This window comes from Scyliorhinus torazame, chromosome 2 (assembly GCF_047496885.1).
Source record: "Scyliorhinus torazame isolate Kashiwa2021f chromosome 2, sScyTor2.1, whole genome shotgun sequence".
NCBI classification, from domain to species: Eukaryota; Metazoa; Chordata; class Chondrichthyes; order Carcharhiniformes; family Scyliorhinidae; genus Scyliorhinus; species Scyliorhinus torazame.
The window spans coordinates 98,266,669-98,287,345 of NC_092708.1; the positions used below are offsets into that span (position 1 = coordinate 98,266,669).

Genomic DNA, 20,677 nt, shown 5'->3' on the forward strand with positions numbered 1-20,677 from the left:
CCATCCTAGGCTACGTAGTGCGAAATGGAGTCATAGGCCCCGACCCTGAACGCATGCCCTCCCTCATGGAGCTCCCCCTCCCTCACTGTCCCAAGGCCCTAAAGCGCTGCCTCGGCTTCTTTAGCTGATTAAATTGATGCACAATCAATACTCTCGAGACAAAGAGGACTCATATCTAATCGGCTTTAATCAGCTAGAACTGTACCCAGCAGCGATGATACAGAAAGTGAAGGCTGCTGGGACGGCATCGGTTCTTATACCCCGCCTCTCAGGGCGGGGCTATGTACATTATCCAATGGTAGACCCCCCGGTCTAGCCAATGGTCATTCACCTCTCAGGTACTGCAATACCTGGATTACCACAGAGCATTGATCGTGCATCACCTAAATATTAGTTACACATCTCAAATACATGAATTACAGAATCAGATCTGCACATATTCCAGCAATGGACTGTTGGGGCTTTACCATGAAAAACGTTAGTTACTAATACTTCCAATTGCTAGCTGTGTTTAAATGACATTTTTTTCACATCTGCACAGGTGTGAATGTTTTGAGTAAAACAGCTGAAAAGACTAAATACTGTTAGCTTCTCCACACACCCCAAATGGAACAGAATCTAATTTGGTTTAGACTAGCAATTTTCTTGTTTTCTACATCCCCTTTACTTCCTCTTTCCACAACTCCCAGTCATTTGAATAGATGGAAGTGACTGTATCAGTTGTGGCTCGGTTGGTAGCACACTCATCTCTTGAGTCACAAGGTTCGGCCTTCAAGAGCAGCGCTTGAGCACAAAAATCAAGGCTGACACTCCAGGGCAGTACTGGGGGAATGTTGCACTGTTGGAGTTGCCAGATGACACATTAAACCGAGGCCTCATCTGCCTGCTTGGCTGATGTATAAAAAAATCCCTGACCGTGGTGCTATTTCAAAGAAAAACAGGGCAGTTATTGTTCTGGCCAATGTTTATCTCTCAATCATATGACAAAAACAGATTTATGTGGTCATTATCACATTGCAGTTTGCAGATGTTAACTGTGCTTAATTTGGCTGCCACTTTTCCTCCATTACAACAACGACCATTCAAAAGTACTTCATTTTGTTAGAAAGACTTTGATATGCCTGGTGAAAAGCGCTCTACTAATGCAAGTCTTTTCTTTCTCGAATGAGTTGATGAATGCAGAAACAGAAAATGCCAGCTATCTACAATGTTAGAACATAGAACATAGAACAATACAGCGCAGTACAGGCCCTTCGGCCCACGATGTTCCACCGAAACAAAAGCCATCTAACCTACACTATGCCATTATCATCCATATGTTTATCCAATAAACTTTTAAATGCCCTCAATGTTGGCGAGTTCACTACTGTAGCAGGTAGGGCATTCCACGGCCTCACTACTCTTTGCGTAAAGAACCTACCTCTGACCTCTGTCCTATATCTATTACCCCTCAGTTTAAAGTTATGTCCCCTCATGCCAGCCATTTCCATCCGCGGGAGAAGGCTCTCACTGTCCACCCTATCCAACCCCCTGATCATTTTGTATGCCTCTATTAAGTCTCCTCTTAACCTTCTTCTCTCCAACGAAAACAACCTCAAGTCCATCAGCCTTTCCTCATAAGATTTTCCCTCCATACCAGGCAACATCCTGGTAAATCTCCTCTGCACCCGCTCCAAAGCCTCCACGTCCTTCCTATAATGCGGTGACCAGAACTGTACGCAATACTCCAAATGTGGCCGTACCAGAGTTCTGTACAGCTGCAACATGACCTCCCGACTCCGGAACTCAATCCCTCTACCAATAAAGGCCAACACTCCATAGGCCTTCTTCACAACCCTATCAACCTGGGTGGCAACTTTCAGGGATCTATGTACATGGACACCTAGATCCCTCTGCTCATCCACACTTTCAAGAACTTTACCATTAGCCAAATATTCCGCATTCCTGTTATTCCTTCCAAAGTGAATCACCTCACACTTCTCTACATTAAACTCCATTTGCCACCTCTCAGCCCAGCTCTGCAGCTTATCTATATCCCTCTGTAACCTGCTACATCCTTCCACACTATCGACAACACCACCGACTTTAGTATCGTCTGCAAATTTACTCACCCACCCTTCTGCGCCTTCCTCTAGGTCATTGATAAAAATGACAAACAGCAACGGCCCCAGGACAGATCCTTGTGGTACTCCACTTGTGACTGTACTCCATTCTGAACATTTCCCATCAACCACCACCCTCTGTCTTCTTTCAGCTAGCCAATTTCTGATCCACATCTCTAAATCACCCTCAATCCCCAGCCTCCGTATTTTCTGCAATAGCCTACCGTGGGGAACCTTATCAAACGCTTTGCTGAAATCCATATACACCACATCAACTGCTCTACCCTCATCTACCTGTTCAGTCACCTTCTCAAAGAACTCAATAAGGTTTGTGAGGCATGACCTACCCTTCACAAAGCCATGCTGACTATCCCTGATCATATTATTCCTATCCAGATGATTATAAATCTTGTCTCTTATAATCCCCTCCAAGACTTTACCCACTACAGACGTGAGGCTCACCGGTCTATAGTTGCCGGGGTTGTCTCTGCTCCCCTTTTTGAACAAAGGGACCACATTTGCTGTCCTCCAGTCCTCTGGCACTATTCCTGTAGCCAATGATGACATAAAAATCAAAGCCAAAGGTCCAGCAATCTCTTCCCTGGCCTCCCAGAGAATCCTAGGATAAATCCCATCAGGTCCCGGGGACTTATCTATTTTAAGCCTGTCCAGAATTGCCAACACCTCTTCCCTACGTACCTCAATGCCATCTATTCTATTAGCCTGGGGCTCAGCATTCTCCTCCACAACATTATCTTTTTCCTGAGTGAATACTGACGAAAAATATTCATTTCGTATCTTGCCTATCTCTTCAGACTCCACACACAATTTCCCATCCCTGTCCTTCACTGGTCCTACTCTTTCCCTAGTCATTCGCTTATTCCTGACATACCTATAGAAAGCTTTAGGGTTTTCCTAGATCCTTCCTGCCAAATACTTCTCATGTCCCCTCCTTGCTCGTCTTAGCTCTCTCTTTAGATCCTTCCTCGCTACCTTGTAACTATCCATCGCCCCAACTGAAACTTCACACCTCATCTTCACATAGGCCTCCTTCTTCCTCTTAACAAGAGATTCCACTTCCTTGGTAAACCACGGTTCCCTCGCTCGACGCCTTCCTCCCTGCCTGACCGGTACATACTTATCAAGAACACGCAGTAGCTGATCCTTGAACAAGCCCCACTTATCCAGTGTGCCCAACACTTGCAGCCTACTTCTCCACCTTATCCCCCCCAAGTCACGTCTAATGGCATCATAATTGCCCTTCCCCCAGCTATAACTCTTGCCCTGCGGTGTATACTTATCCCTTTCCATCATTAACGTAAACGTCACCGAATTGTGGTCACTGTCCCCAAAGTGCTCTTCTACCTCCAAATCCAACACCTGGCCTAGTTCATTACCCAAAACCAAATCCAACGTGGCCTCGCCTCTTGTTGGCCTGTCAACATATTGTTTCAGGAAACCCTCCTGCACACACTGTACAAAAAACGACCCATCTATTGTACTCGAACTATATCTTTTCCAGTCAATATTTGGAAAGTTAAAGTCTCCCATAATAACTACCCTGTTACTTTCGCTCATATCCAGAATCATCTTCGCCATCCTTTCCTCTACATCCCTAGAACTATTAGGAGGCCGATAAAAAACTCCCAACAGGGTGACCTCTCCTTTCCTGTTTCTAACTTCAGCCCATACTACCTCGGAAGAAGAGTCCCCATCTAGCATCCTCTCCGCCACCGTAATACTGCTCTTGACTAGCAGCGCCACACCTCCCCCTCTTTTGCCTCCTTCTCTGAGCTTACTAAAACACCTAAACCCCGGAACCTGCAACATCCATTCCTGTCCCTGCTCTATCCATGTCTCCGAAATGGCCACAACATCGAAGTCCCAGGTACCAACCCATGCTGCCAGTTCCCCTACCTTGTTTCGTATACTCCTGGCATTGAAGTAGACACACTTCAAACCACCTACCTGAACACTGGCCCCCTCCTGCGACGTCAAATCTGTGCTCCTGACCTCTATACTCTCGTTCTCCCTTACCCTAAAACTACAATCCAGGTTCCCATGCCCCTGCTGCATTAGTTTAAACCCCCCTCAAAGAGCACTAACAAATCTCCCCCCCAGGATATTTGTGCCCCTCAGGTTCAGATGTAGACCATCCTGTCTGTAGAGGTCCCACCTTCCCCAGAAAGAGCCTCAGTTATCCAGAAATCTGAATCCCTCCCGCCTGCACCATCCCTGTAGCCACGTGTTTAAATGCTCTCTCTCCCTATTCCTCATCTCACTATCACGTGGCACGGGCAACAACCCAGAGATAACAACTCTGTTTGTTCTAGTTCTGAGCTTCCATCCTAGCTCCCTGAAAGCCTGCCTGACATCCTTGTCCCCTTTCCTACCTATGTCGTTAGTGCCAATGTGGACCACGACTTGGGGCTGCTCCCCCTCCCCCCTAAGGACCCGGAAAACACGATCCGAGACATCACGTACCCTTGCACCTGGGAGGCAACATACCAAACGTGAGTCTCTCACGCTCCCACAAAATCTCCTCTCTGTGCCCCTGACTATAGAGTCCCCAATTACTAATGCTCTGCTCCTCTCCCCACTTCCCTTCTGAGCAACAGGGACAGACTCCGTGCCAGAGGCCCGTACCCCATGGCTTACCCCTGGTAAGTCGTCCCCCCCACAAGTATCCAAAGCGGTATACTTGTTTCTCAGGGGAACGACCGCAGGGGATCCCTGCACTGACTGCTTTTTCTCAGTCCCTCTTACAGTTACCCACCTATCTCCAATCTTTGGTGTAACTAATTCCCTGAAGCTGCTATCTATGACCCCTTCTGCCTCCCGAATGATCCGAAGTTCTTCCAACTCCAGCTCCAGTTCCCTAACTCGGTCTTGGAGGAGCTGGAGATGGCAGCACTTCCTGCAGGTAAAATCAGCAGGGACACTAACTGCATCCCTCACCTCAAACATCCTGCAGGAGGAACATTGCACTCCCTTCCCTGCCATTCCTCTAACTTTCTACCAAGATCTGGCTAACAACTAAATTAAATTTTTTATAAAAAATAATAATAATATAATAAAATATGGTACTTACTTCAGACCAATGGGTTTTATTATTAGGTTAGAGGAGGAGGGCGGGTGAGAGACACTACACGTGTAGTGTCTCGGGTTTCCTCTCCACCAGAATTTATTGGCGAGGGTCTTCCCAGACGTCCGCGGGTCGACTTCCTGTTCCCGCCTAAAACACTAATTTAAAAAAAAAAAAATTCTCAGCTCCTGCTGAAATTGACTAACCAGCCAGCTCCACTCCCGCCGAAATCGACTGGCCTGCCCCTGCAAAGACAAGTGGACAGGACAAGGACAGACTTACCTCCCAGCAGCCACTTCCGCACTGGTCCCGCTGAAACTGACTCACCAGCTGTTCTCCCGCCGAAATCGACTGGCCTACCCCTGCAAAGACAAGTGCTTTTAAAGGACAGACTTACCTCCCAGCAGCCACTTCCGCACTGCTCCCGCTGAAACTGACTCACCAGCTGTTCTCCCGCCGAAATCGACTGGCCTGCCCCTGCAAAGACAAGTGCTTTTAAAGGACAGACTTACCTCCCAGCAGCCACTTCCGCACTGCTCCCGCTGAAACTGACTCACCAGCTGTTCTCCCGCCGAACTCGACTGGCCTGCCCCTGCAAAGACAAGTGCTTTTAAAGGACAGACTTACCTCCCAGCAACCACTTCTGCAATGCTCCCGCTGAAACTGACTCACCAGCTGTTCTCCCGCCGAAATCGACTGTTGAATGTTGTCCAGTACTTCAACCAAAAATGAGTTAATCTTTCTTATAGAGTTACTATAACGTGGAAATGATTTTCCCCAGTCGCTGGCAAGCAGGAATGGGAAATTGCTAGTAGTCTGCTAACAACAGTCTCCTGAGAAATATGGTGCTTGTGTAATCTTTATAGCTTTTCTTTAGACAGATCACTGCAGATCTGTGACAATTTCCTTCCAACTGCACAAAGTAGTAAATTATCAAGAATGCAATCTTTTGCTTTTCCTTCCGTTTTCTCAAATTAGCTATTTAAACACCGTATGACCAATTGTCGTATTTATTTAGCACAATAGAAGTAAATTTTGTTTCATTGTTTTACAGATGCCGAATGCAAAACTTTCTGGGAAAAAGATAATGCAGGACAGACTTGTTACCAATTTAACTTTCAGTCTCTTCTCTCATGGAATGATGCTCGTCTTTCCTGTCAGAGTCAAGGTGGGGATTTACTGAGTGTAGCTGATGCGAAAGAACAGAAGTACATTTCTGGTGAGTTAGTGTTAATCATCCATAGTGTACATGAAGTAATCTGTCAAAACACACCAAGATTTTCTGTCTCATTCTGCCCATGACTTGACCTCTATTGATACTGACAGATTGTGAAAATATGGAACAAACCATGTTTATAATGCTACGTAAAAATTGCCAAACTTATTTGTGTAAAGACTGGCTAATATGGGAAAGGAAAGAAATTTGGATATTCAGGTTTACAAGACATTTGGATTTGGGTTTATTGTCACATGTACCGAGGTACAGTGAACAGTATTGTTCTGCGTACACTCTAGATAGATCGTTCCATACATGAAAAACATAGGACAATAGGTACACAATGTAAATACATAGATACAGATATCGAATGAAGCATACGGAGTGTAGTACTACTCAGCAGCGAAGATGCGTGGAGAGATCAGTTCAGTCCATAAGAGGGTCATTCAGGAGTCCGATAACAGTGGGGAATACGCTGTTTTTGAATCTGTTAGTGTGTGTTCTTAGACATTTCTATCTCCTGCCCAATGGAAGAGGTTGGAAGAGAGAATAACCCAGGTGGGAGGGGTCTTCGATTATGCTGCCCGCTTTCCCAAGACAGAGGGAGGTGCAGACAGAGTCAATGGATTGGAGGCGGTTTCAGATGATGGATTGGGCTGCGTTCACAACTTTTGCGGTCTTGGGCCGAGCAGTTGCCATACCAGGCTGTGATACAGACAGGTAGGATGCTTTCTATGGTGCACCTGTAAAAGTTGGTAAGAGTCAGTGTGGACATGCCAAATTTCCTTCGTTTCCTGAGGCAGTATAGACGCTGTTGTGCTTTCCTGGTCATAACGTTGAAGTGGGTGGACCAGGACAGATTGTTGGTGATGTGCACACCTAGGAAATTGAAGCTGTCAAACATCTCCACCTCGGCAGACCAGGGGTGTATACAATACTTCACTTCTTGAAGTCAATGACCAGCTCCTTAGTTTTGCTGACATTGAGGGAGAGATTGTGGTCGGTACACCACTCCACTAGGTTCTCCATCTCTCTCCTGGGGCGAAATTCTCCGTAATTGGCGCGATGTCCGCTGACCGGCGCCAAAAACGGTGCAAATCAGTCCAGCATCGCGCCGCCCCAAAGGTGCGGAATCTTCTGCATCTTGAGCGGCCGAGCCCTAACCTTGAGAGGTTAGGCCCACGCCGGACTGATTTCCGCCCGCCAGCTGGCGGGAAAGGCCTTTGGTGCCCCGCCAGCTGGCGCGGAAATGACATTGCCAGGCGGCGCATGCGCGGGAGCGTCAGCGGCCGCTCACGGCATGCGCAGTGGAGGGGGTCTCTTCCGCCTCCGCCATGGTGGAGACCATGGCGAAGGCGGAAGGAAAAGAGTGCCCCCACGGCACAGACCCGCCCACGGATCGGTGGGCCCACGATCGCGGGCCAGGCCACCATGGGGGCACCGCCCGGGGCCAGATCGCCCCGCGCCCCCCCCCCCCCCCCCCCCCAGGACCCCGGAGCCTGCCCGCGCCACCTTGTCCCGCCGGTAAGAGAGGTGGTTTAATCCACGCTGGCGGGACAGGCATTCCAGCAGCGGGACTTCGGCCCATCCGGGCCGGAGAATCGCCGGGGGGGGCCCAACCAACCGCCACGGCGCGATTCCCTCCCCCGCCGAATCTCCGGTGCCGGGGAATACGGCAACCGGCGGGGGCGGGATTCACGCCAGCCCCCGCTGATTCTCCGAACTGGCGGAAGGCCGGAGAATCCCGCCCCTGTACTCTGACTCATCGTTGTTCGAGATCCGACCCACTACAGTCGTGTCATCAGCAAACGTTAAAAGCAACACATCAAGTGGGATATGGCATTAAAAAAATTGTTGATACACCAGATTTTATGGCAAGAGGTACAGAACATGCAAATAGAAATGCAAATCTCGACTTCCGGTGACGGCGGGCGGGAGGTGGCCGCACAATGGAGAGCCCCCGCTCGGGAACGGCAATTTTGGGGCTTTAAGCCCGGTCCCAGGGTCCGCGGAGGCGGCAGAAGAAGGGAGAAGGCACGGAGGAGGCACTGAGAAGACACAGGAGGGGAAAAAACCCCCAAAGAAAAATGTTGAGGTTGAGCAAAAAAAGGGCCAAAAAAAAACCAGCTGGAGGTCCATCGGGGAGTGGAAAGGTCACCGCGGGGTCACCAGGAAAAATGGAGGCTGGAGCACCAGGGAAGGCCGCACTGCTTACGGCTGAAGAAATAACCAAGGTGATGGCTACGGAATTTGAAAAGCAGTTGGCGCAGATTGTGAAATGCATGGAGACGGTGAGGAAGGAGATGAGGTAGGTCTTGAGTGTGCTGGTGGAGGAGGCGGTTTCCCCGGTGAGGACGAAGGTGGCGAGCGCAGTGGCGGAGGTGCGAGAGCAAGGGGAGGCGCTGAAGGAAGTGAAGGAGACGTTATTGCAGCACGGTGATCAACTTGCCTCGATGGGGAAAGAGATGCGGAAGGTGATGGATACTAACAAGGATCTGCGAGGAAAAATGGAAGACCTGGAAAATAGATCCAGGCGACAGAACTTGAGGATTGTGGGGCTGCCCGAAGGAGTTGAAGGACCGAAGCCGACTGAGTATTTTGCCGCGATGCTGGCAAAACTACTGGGGGAGGGGGAGGACCCTTCCCGATATGAACTGGATCGGGCTCATCGGTCGTGGAGGCCTGTACCAAAGGCGGGTGAGCCGCCAAGGGCAGTGACTCTGTGCTTCCGTAGGTACAGGGTGAAGGAGAAGGTCCTGAGCTGGGCCAAGCAGAAGCGGGTGGTGCAGTGGGCTGGAGCTGGTATACGTGTATACCAGGACTTTACGGTGGAGCTGGCGAAGAGGCGGGCTGCCTTCAACCGGGTGAAGAGGGCACTGTACATTAGCAAGGTGCGGTGCGGCATTGTATATCCAGCGAAGCTGAGGGTGACTTACAAGCTCAGGGACTTTTATTTTGGAACGGCGGAAGCAGTGGAGGAGTTTGAGAAAGCAGAAGGACTGTGGCAGAACTGACAAATTGAGGAATAGCCATGTGCCGATGTAACCTCATGACTGTATTTTCTTCTTTTTTGTATCATTGCGCGCGGGTGTAGAGATTAAAGGAGCCAAGGTGGTATATATTTGGACAAGGGAAGGGACGGGACTGTCACTCAAAATGAGAGTTCTTTGGGGTGTAGGTGGATAGGCGGAGTTTGTGTGCTAAAAGGGGATCTTTGGGCTTTCCTGGGGCCAGGCAAGTGGGAAAGGGACCCGGGCAGGGGCCTCCACGCTGGGGGGGGAGTGGGGGGTGGGGGGGTGGGAGCTGTGTAAGATTAAGGGTGACTACGGGTAATCCCTGATTTATTTTTGTCATTTGTTTATGTAAACATGAGGGTTGAGGTTTGGGGGTTGGTGGGTAGATGGGATCGTTGTTATTATGGGGACTGACATATCTTGCTGATTATTGTTTATTGTTGATGGATGTAGATGTGGGAGAAAATGTGAAAATGGAGGAGAATAAAAAAGATTTAAAAAAAAAAGAAATGCAAATCTCAGTGTGATCACAGTTTGAGTATCAGTTGTAGTTTTGAGCTCCATGTTATCGGAAAGATGTTGATCTTTCATCAAAGGTACAGCGCAGAGTCACATAAATGGTGCCAGATATGAGGAAGTAGGAATGCAGAGATGAATTATGAAAATTTCGAGCCAAAATCACTGGATCAGATAAGATTATAAGATAAGGGACATGTGCAAAAGATTAACTTTGGGGCAGACACCAGGGGCGGGATTCGCCCCTACCCGGTGGGGCGGGCGGTCACGGCACCGAGGAGTGACATGAACTACTCCGGCATCGGGCCGCCCGGAAGGTGCGGAATCCTCCGCACCTTCAGAGGCCAGGCTGGCGGCAGAGGGGTTGGCGCCACGCCAGCCGGCATCAAAGGGCTTGGCACCGCGCCAACCGGCGCCGAAGGGCCTCCGCCGGTCGGCACGAGTTGGCCCATGCATGGGAGTGCTGGTGTGTGCGACATCCCAGCGCATGCGCAGGGGGGTTCGTCTCCGCGCCGGCCATGGCGGAGGTTCACAGCAGCCGGTGCGGAGGGAAAGATTGCCCCCATAGCACAGGCCCGCCCGCGGATCGGTGGGCCCTGATTGCGGGCCAGGCCACCGCGGGGGCACCCCCCGGGGCCAGACCCCCCGCGCCCCCCCGAGGACCCCGGAGGCCACCCGCAGAGCCAGGTTCCGCCGGTAAGTACCAGTAATTTATGCCGGCGGGACCGGCCTAAAACGGGCAGCCGCTTGGCCCATCACGGGCTGGAGAATCGCTGGGGGGGGCCGCTGTCAGCGGCCGCTGACCGCGCGGCGCGATTCCCGCCCCCGCCAAAATCCAGGCACCGGAAAATTCGTCAGCCAGTGGGGGCGGGATTCACGCCGCCCCCGGCGATTCTCCGGCCCGGCAGGGGGTCGGAGAATCCCGCCCCAGATCTCTCTTCTTTGCATTGGGAAACCATGTCAGCGTTTAAACATGCATTATTAATGGTGCAATCACAACAGACGCAAACTGGGAGATAAGGAAATAGAATGGACATCTGAGATTAAGGACTACTGTTAATGTGGTGGTAAAATACTAGCATGAATTTGTTGGATTGAATAGCGTTTTTCAATGTGCAATTTCTACATAACTCCCCTTGCCTGAATGAGTGTAGCTCCAATAAGACTCAAGAATCTTGACGATATCCAGGGCAAAACATCCTGCTTGATTGGCACCCCATCTAGTAAGATTCACTCCCTTTACCACTGATGCACAGCAGCAGTGTGCGCCATCTACAAGAATGGACTGCAGGAACTCACAAAGGCTCCTTAGGCAGCACCTTTCAAACCCACGACGACTACCATCTCGAGAAGGACAAGGGCAGCAGATACATGGGAACACCACCACCTGGAAGTTCCCCTCCAAGTCACTCATCATCCTGACTTGGAAATATATCGCTGTACCTTCACTGTCGCTGGGTCAAAGTCCTGGAACTACCTTCCACCGGCACTGTAGGTGTACCGGCACCACATGGGCTGCAATGGTTCAGGAAGGCAGCTCACCACCAACTTCTCGAGGACAACTAGGGATGAGCAATAAATACTGGCCTAGCCAGCCACACCCACATCCCTTGAATGAATAAAGAAGATTGATCACCATTAAATAATGACACTACAGCAGGAGCTTTGACTCAGCAGGGTCTTTTAAAATGTTTAACTTTTGTATTGAAATATTATAAAGAATTGATTTGTAACACTAGGTGGCATCCGTACAATGGTAAATGGATTTCCCGCATATGGTATAGTGGTATGACATTTTTCTTTCTCCTATTTTAGCTTTTTCTCTGCTGCTACCTACTGCTATAATTCAGGCTTCAGCCATGAATGTTGATTGGCAATTGGTCAACATATTATCTAACTGTAGGATCGTGTCAGTTCTCACAAATTCTCTTGTCCTACGATGTTTTGCTAGTTTACGCTGCATTTGGGAGGCTGAATTTAAATTTAACTGGTGCCAGTTATGCTTGTCTGGACAACAGCGAAAGGGAAGTGGCTGATGATAGCTCCAGAAGGCAAAAGCTTCCCTACCCTTTGGGAAGACTTTAGCTTCTCTCCCTCGCTCTCCCCTGACATTTGCAGCCTCTCCACCCCGTCAGCCTGCCCAGATATCATGGCTGCCCCACCTCCATCCGTCCAATCTATGAGTCCTAAGGGGCCCAGGCTGCCACCTCCTGCCACTGGAATTCTCATCTGGCAACCAGTCAGTAAAAGTTATTATTGCGATCCTGCTGTTGGATTCGGCAGGACCTCTGTATCCCCAGCCTCGACGGGTTTGCGCCTTGCCATCTTGCTCGCTTTACACCTTCCTCTGAAATATCAGAACCAATCTGTCTGATTGAAACTCCCAACTTTAGGAGATGCTGTAGCTGTTCCTCCAATGTGCAGAAACGTTAACTGAATTGACGTGTTTGGCCTGAAGAGTAGTTCCAAAGCTCTTAAATATACCTGAATTAAATATTTCTACATATTTCATAATAATGAATGTGCTCTTTTTAATAGAGCGGCCAAATGTTCCGAAGATCCTGTGGATTGGTCTGAACCAACTGAACGTGGCTGGTGGCTGGCAATGGTCGGATGGGACACCTCTGGCATTTGTTAATTGGAAAGATGGTAAATCAATATTTTTCATGTACAAACTGTATTATCTTATTTTCAAACTTGGATGTGTGGTTAATAACAGAAAGCTAACAGAGACAAGATTGCAATGCAATCGCCGTAACTCACAGCTAAATTATATGTTTGGATTTTTCTCCATTTAGACCTAAAAATGGTTTTGGTAGTGACCACATGAAGTCAACCAAAGCATTACATTTCTCGTTTTCTTTCTTATCGTTATTCTCCTTTCCTCTATCTGCTCCTTTCTTGCTCCATCCCTCCCATTATTCAGGTCATTCTGTTTCTGTCCCTCCTTCTGTTTATTGCTTTCTTTGCTTGTGCTTTTCTCGATAACTGGTTTTGTGATTTCTTACTCCACCTCTCACAATCCACTGAACTGTTTTTTGATTATTGTTTTGTTCTTCCCATCATTTTAGTTCTTTTCCATAATGTCTCCCATACTGTCTGCCTCATTCAGTATATGAGGAAGTTGCCAATGTAATGCACATTTTTAATTTACCTCAAGCCCCTCTGAAATTAAACCAGCTAAATAATTATTCCCACATAATGGTGAGACTTCTCAGCTGAGACTTTGCAACTTATTACGTTTAGGTATATTTGGTTTGTATCATCTTGAGGAATCTAGCTGTGCTATGATGAGCTCTGATTCTGATGGTCACTGGCGAACTAGCCCTTGTGAAGCTGTCTTACCATATGTATGCAAGAAACCGCTCAATAAGACAAGGACGGAGTCGATTGGTAAGTGCCATTTGATTTTTTTTTCTACCCTTGTGAAATCAATTCTTACTGATGCAACTTTTACTCTTCATCAATTGTTTCTTCTGTGGTCAGAACAATTGGCGATCTTAATCAGCACTATCACTGTCAAAGTGAAGCTTAGGACATGGGGTAGACGTCTTTAGACATTAAATTTATATAACACCTTTCACTCGCTGCCTCAAGTTGTGCCCAAGTATTTTGCAGCCAGTGAGGCACTTTTGAAGTGTAGTCATGATTATAAACTGCTATAATGTATACCAAAATGCAAGCAAATAAGTGGCCCCACCTGCCATTTGTTCAGTACAAATTAAACTGTTCTCCTCCTCGGTAAAATGTGGCAAATTATTTATTCTTGCATCCTATTTAGTAACAGTAAGAAGTCTTACAACACCAGGTCCAACAGGTTTGTTTCGAATCACCAGCTTTCGGAGCGCAGCTCCTTCCTCATTCACCTGAAGGAACATGTCTGAATGTAATGAGGTATTCTTGCCTATGTGCTAGGGTAGTATACTGGAAACAAAAAAATAGAGGATACAAGAAATTGAAAAATTGAATCATTCTTTGTGTACATTTATGAATTTTCCATTACTTTTGTGCAAAACAACCAGAATCTAGGGCTAAAACCCCAAAGCTTCTCTTGGAGGAGGCCGACAAACATTTTCAATGCATATTTGTTGGGCTGGAAATCTGTGTTGCTTTGTTTTCACCACTTTGGATTTTTTCAAATACTTTTTTTCAAATACGGAGAGCAATTGCTCTCAGATCCTGTGTTGCTTTACACTCCAGATGCTCTTACAATCCTGTCTTAACATGAGCGTTGCCAGATTTTATCGGGAGTTTAGTTTTGTATTTGCACCTTCAGAGCTTGCAAACAATATCCAAATGTGTCATTAATTTTGTTTTTGTAAATTTACTGTACCCAATTATATTTTCCAATTAGGGGATAATTTAGCGTGGCCAATCCACCTAACCTGCACATCTTTGGGTTGTGGGGGTGAAACCCATGCAGTCACGGGGAGAATGTGCAAACTCCACACGGACAGTGACCCAGGGCTGGGATCGAACCCGGGTCCTCAGCGCCGCAGTCAGCAGTGCTAACCACTGCACCACCGTGCCACCAAATGTGTCATTAATTAAATGTTTTATTTTCTTGTCAGTGTCTTCTTCCAATTGACTGCCACAATTTCCTGGAAAAATGTCTAAGCGTGGTAGCGAGCGGGAATTGCCGCGAGTTTCCTGGCACTTGGCCGGCGAGGCCGGCAACACAACTCAGCGTTAATTGATCCACTTAACGAGGCCTCACAGGCTTCTCGCCAGCTCCCCGCTAACAAGGTCAAGCAGCGCTTAAGCTGCACTTGCTCAGCCAACCCCAGCCAGCTTGCAGCAATGGCACCGTGGAAACCAGCCCCAAGATCCGGGGACGCTGACCTGGGGAGGCTCCTGGATGCGGTGGAGGCAAGGAGAGATGTCCTGTTCCCCCGAGGTCCCAGAGGATGATGGGTTATCTGAGGCTATGGAAGCCTGGCCAACCCAAGTTAAATTGGTGGCGCCCAAGCTTATTTACATGAATAATCTGCCTCCTGGGAGCTGACTGATTGCTTCAAGTAACCTAGTAATTGTCCTCATCCCTCTCCTACCCCCACACACCAGCTAAGATTTTCCAGGCCCCCAGTGGTGGGATTTTCCATGGCAGAGGTGACTTGCCATTGGCTACCGGCGGGACCTTGTGGTTCCACCAAAGCCAATGACAATATGCATGGCTCGCCCATCCCTCCACTGGGGAGCTTCCAGCAGGGGCCAACTTCGGCAGGGTCAGGAGATCCCACCAGCAGGATGGGCTGGCCAATCCCAACCACACTGTTTAAGCTGTGAAAGTGATGTAAGTCTAAAGCTACTCGAAACTGAAAACACCAATGATCTTGTCACAAATCCAGAGTTCTAATGTTGAATGACTTGATCATTGTAACTATGGGTGTACAAATTATTTTAATTTATCATTCATCCTGACATAAATATACATGTTAAAACATCACTTCATGGATCAGAGGGCAGGAAATGATCTCTGTGATGTTTTCCAACCATCAAGTTAATTGTACACAATTGATGCCAAGGTAAATTGTTTTCAATCTTTGGAAATGCTTCACTTTGACTTGGCACTTCTCCAAATGCTCTAGTGTTGGTAATCTGCCATGTGACACATCTCAAGTTGCAAAATCAGGTCAGATGCTCCTGTGATGCATCAACCAACTGCATCACTGGCCAACTTTCTCACTTGGTAATATTGATTCTTAAGTGATTCTTTGGGAGAAATTTTTGTTTAAGGGTTATGTCAAGCCATACACCACCACCAGTTACAGAATTACTTAAGAACAAAATAGAATGACATGTAGGTTTTTAACAATATATTACGTCAACAGCATTTGCTGCCTGTTTGTACTTACCCTTGAACTGAGTAGGTTGCTCGGCCATACTAGAGGGCAGCTAAGAGTCAACCACATTGCTCTGGAGTCACATGTAGGTCAGACCAAGTAAGGAAGGCAGATTTCCTTACATTTGTAATCTAGATGGGTTTTTACAACATTAATGATGGTTGGCCTGGTCGTCATTACTAATGACGAGCTTTAAAATACCAGAGTTATTAATTGAATTTAAATTCCACCAGCTACCATGGTGGGATCTGAACCCATTTACCCAGAGCAGTCGCCTAGGCTTCTGGATTACTCATCCAGTGGCAAGACCACGAGGCCACCGTCTCCTCCGGTAAAACTTTACAGGCCTTAACTTCCCATCAAGTGACAATTGAGTTGGATTGCCGCTCTGCTCAAAGGTTCGTGGTTTAAAATCCAGCCTATCTATTGTGCCCGAACGTCCAACTCAAGCCAGGCAAGATCAGGTCAGTGCAATGCGTCCCTGGGGTCTATTGTCGAAGGGCTGTAGATTCACAGGTAAAGAAGCCACACTGCCTGTTTTATATCCCCAGCTGCTGTGTGAACCAGGTATGTTTAAAGATCTTTGACAAATGTAATGTATAAGATAAGTGAGTTGGGTTGTGGGGAGAGATGGGTCGGGTCAGGCCTTTGTGTGATTGGTGGGCAGAGGTCAGATTGGGCCTTGAGGGGTCATGCCTGGTGGGAGAAGGGTGCTTCCATGTTGAGTTTTGTTAGGGTTCGGGGGTGGGGAGGTGGTGTGGTGGGGTGAGAGCCCGAGTGGGGTGGTGGGAGCAAAGCCCTGTGGGTTGTGCAGCCGGGGGGTTAAATCACATTTTGGGGTTGTTCCCTGTGCAAGGCAATTGCCTTTTAGAAGTTTGCATTTCCCGTGCAATTACTGCGCAAACTTTACCTGGGAATCACTGGGTGATTTCCAGAGCTCGGAATTAAACATTCACTGATGGGTGTGCATTCTCATTACCTTAGTTAGTTTAGTTTATTTTTGTATATTGATTTCATTCTCTGTTCCTTGATGCTAGTTTTGAATGTTTAAGATTCACAAAGTTAATTATATTTTCTGAAATTTGCAGTGGTCCTCAAATGTTTTTTTTTATAAAACGCAATGGTTGAGAAATCTGAACACTGGTTTAAAGCATCAACTCAGTAAGCTAAAGACCTGCATCCGAAGGTAGAGACCCAAGGATCACAAAAAATTGGTCCTCAGGCCTCCGCGAAATATTCGTGGAGAGCTGCCTCAGTAAATCCCATGGGAAGGAAAGGACTATAGGGGAGGGGCTGATCACAGCTGCAGAGGCTGTTGAAATGATTCCAACTCCTCCTGGCTCTAAAGATGTATATTAGTTCACTCCTTTCCAGTTGTGACCACTGGAAAACTGCATGCAGATTCTAAAACACATTCAGGGCCTACTCCAATCATAGTGGCCCAATTCCTAAGAGTCCTTAAACAGATAGTGAGACAGTCTTCAATGGAGGTGATGAAGGTTTCACTTGCTGGTTGTAAGGCTGGCGAGAGCCTCACATCACCTCTTTTAGGGAAAGCCCACAAGATGAATTGCCAATCAGACTGGACAGGTGTGGGCCTTCAAGAACCCAAGGGGAAGAGGTGCCAAACAGAAGCTGACATCTCTATTCAACGGCAACACCATTGCGGAGTAAGTAGCCCATGCTGGTGTGATGCCCACCCAAGGTCTGTATCCTAGACCACAGGTGAGAGCTGGTAGGATCATGGGGTTGGGGTCATTCTCTTCTTCCCAACACCCCCCCCGCCCCCCAAAGCAATCCCGATGCATGGATTAGCTTGGTGCGCTCTCTGCATGGCAGCACTCTCCACGCCCACTTAATTGCCCAAGTAAGGGCCTCAAGTGGTGGCAGGATGGATCTGCAGGCCTTACCATCATGGACTTAATTGGGATGGAGGCAGGAAAGTGCCGGGATTCCCAAACAGCCAAACACACAAGGTAGATATCCAGGATAGTTAGAAAATGGCCTGAACCATTTTCAGGTTGGGTGTTTTCAAGACATTCTATCCCAGAATTTACACCTGCAGCAAGAGTGCCATGCAAAACAATTTCTACCCTAAGGTTTACAAATGCCAAACACTAATTTTCTTAGGAAGTTGTATGAAATTTATAAATTTATTGTGGCTGCTTTATTATCAGATACTTGGGAGTACATCAATACAGAATGCGAAGCTGGCTGGCTTGCATTCAATGGCTTCTGTTTTTATATGAACACAAAAGAGTTGAAATGGGATGATGCAAACAATTCCTGTAAATCCAATGAAAGTCAGCTTATCAGCATACATTCATTAGCAGATGTGGAGCTAATTGTCGACAAACTTCATGAAGGTAAGAGTCAGTGTAAACCCTAATCTTATTCCGAGTAGCAAAAATTGTCCAAGAATCCTGGTATGCTAAACAAACATGTATCACCCTGGGAAACTATCAAAAGCTGACCAACAGCTTCACAAAAGCCAATAGTCCTCAAGGAGCTGACCCCAAAAGAATTTACCACATTTACAAGCCAGGATTTGTGAAACAATTACTGAGATAGTAATTGCAGCCCAAATTTTGATTAGAAAATTATTATGTGTCTACAGGTCCGCTGCTTCCCCTTTCAAAATGCCCTCCTCACAATGCACCACCTTTCTCTTTTTTAATATAAATTTAGAGTACCCAATTATTATTTTTTCCAATTAAAGGGCAATTTCACGTGGCCAATTCACCTTACCTGCCCATCTTTGGGTTATGGGGGTGAAACCCATGCAGACATGGGGAGAATGTGCAAACTCCACACAAACAGTGACCCAGGGCCGGGATTTGAACCCGGGTCCTCAGTGCCGCAGTCCCAGTGCTATCCACTGCGCCACATGTTGTATGCACCCCTTTTCTGACCAGAGAACTCAAATGAGGAAGGTCCTAATGTATGCAGGGGTTGAAGGTTGGGAACTTGAGCATGGATCAAAAGGGAGAGAAACAACGCTGGAAATGAAAAGCAGGAAATTAGTAAGTGAGCGTAGAAGGCTTATAAAGCAAAGGATAGAAAATAGACAACAAAGGAATTGTTGAGTGATCAGTGGGATATAATTCAATGCAAGCAGCCCAGTGAATAAAGCAGATGATGCCAAATAGTCAGTGGTGGGAGGGATGAAATGCTGTAAGGGTCAATGAATGAAGTCATATGGATTGAATTGACGATTAGAAAAAGGTGTTATCGTTCCGGGTGCGGCTATGCAGAGCTAGGTCGCATATTCGGCAGCTCCTGCTTGGAACGGACTTTTGGGCTCTTTTACAGGGCCCCCACGGCATTTGTTTGACATTTCCCGGTGTGGGAAGAAGGCGGCAATATTCCCCCGACAGTGTCCCCCAGGAAGGGTATGTCTCTTGGTTGCCAGACACACGCAGAAACAGTGAAAGATTTGGCTGCAACTACAGGATAAACAGGGCCTCTTCCAGCATGCAGGCGGGGGAAGGGCAAGCTTAAAGCTGCAAGCTGACCTGAGGGCCTGTATCAAAGGTGAATTCTAGCAGCAGAGGGAACAACTGTGAAAAGACCTCATCAAGGCCACTGAAGGGACTTCCGGTTGCGGTGATGCCTAGCTAGCCGCACGCTTCGGCGGCTCCAGCTCCGACGGACCTTCGGGCTCTTTTAAGAGCCTCAACGGGGAATTTTTCGACGACGCAACCCGGTGTGGGGCGTGTGAGAAGGGAGTCCCCCCCAAACGAAGGAGGAAAAAACCGGCGGCGGCGGCTGCAGCGCGAGGAATCGTCGACCAAAGGGTCAGAAAGAGAGAAGTACAAGATGGCGGCGGAGAAAGCGCAGGCGACATGGGGGCCTGAGCATGAAATTGTGAGACGGTGCGTGGAGCTGCTGAAGAGGGAGGTGCTGACCCCGTTGCTACAGGCAATTGAGGGGCTCAAGGAGACATTAAAGACCCAGGAGACAGAGCTCCGTGTGGTGGAGCAGAAGGTGACAGATATTGAGGACGAGATCCTGGGCCTGGCGGTTAAGACACAGACGCACGAGGCACTTCATAAAAAGTGTACTGAAAGGATCGAAGCCCTAGAAAATGGAGCGCGAAGGAAGAACCTTCGGATACTGGGTCTCCCTGAGGGTGTGGAAGGAGTGGACTGTGGAGCGTACGCAAGTACGATGCTGAGCTCACTGATGGGTGCTGAGGCCCCTACGGGCCCCTTGGAGGTGGAGTGGGCAAATCGGATTCCGGTGAGAAGACCAAAAGCGGGAGAACCACCCAGGGCGATAATCGTGCGATTTTACCGCCTTAAGGATAGAGAAGAGGTCCTGAGATGGGCTAAAAAGGTGCGGAGTAGCAGGTGGGAGAATGCAGTGGTACGGGTATACCAGGATTGGAGTGCGGAGGTGGCGAGAAGGAGGGCGAGCTTCAACCGAGCCAAAGAGGTGTTGCATAAAAGGAAGGTGAAGTTCGGGATGCTGCAGCCGGCAAGACTATGGGTCACGTATCAGGAGAGACACCATTATTTCGAGACGGCGGAGGAAGCATGGACCTTCATCAAAGAAGAGAAATTGGATCGGAACTGAGGGACTGATGCTGCAGGAAATGTTATTGTTAATGTTACGGTGGAAGTTAATTGAGAAGTAAACAGGGAAGGGGGGAGACATTGGGGAAATGTGGGCGCCGGTGAGGGGGGAAAGACGGGACATAGTTGGAGAATGGGGAAGGGGAGGGGGAGGGGAAAGGGAGCTGCGCCATAAGAGGCGGGTCAGGTAAAGGGATGTTCCCGCACCAGAAAGAATAAGGCGGGAAGACAGGCGCAAGGCGGATGGGAGTTCCCCACATGGGGGGGGGTCGAGGAGTGAGCAGGAGTAGCCGGGGTCAGTTGAAGTCAGCTGACTTACGGAAG

The 20,677-nt window shown here is 48.2% G+C and overlaps 1 protein-coding gene across 1 annotated transcript in view; it reads left to right on the top strand.

Moving 5' to 3' along the window:
* The window catches only part of ly75 (lymphocyte antigen 75), a 228,516-nt gene that overhangs the window by 63,650 nt on the left and 144,189 nt on the right, over positions 1-20,677 (top strand). The window contains exons 4-7 of the mRNA XM_072474567.1: positions 6,242-6,406; positions 12,472-12,582; positions 13,180-13,326; positions 17,954-18,142. Of these exons, the coding sequence (XP_072330668.1) occupies positions 6,242-6,406; positions 12,472-12,582; positions 13,180-13,326; positions 17,954-18,142 (612 nt within the window). The remainder of the gene's footprint in view (positions 1-6,241; positions 6,407-12,471; positions 12,583-13,179; positions 13,327-17,953; positions 18,143-20,677) is intronic.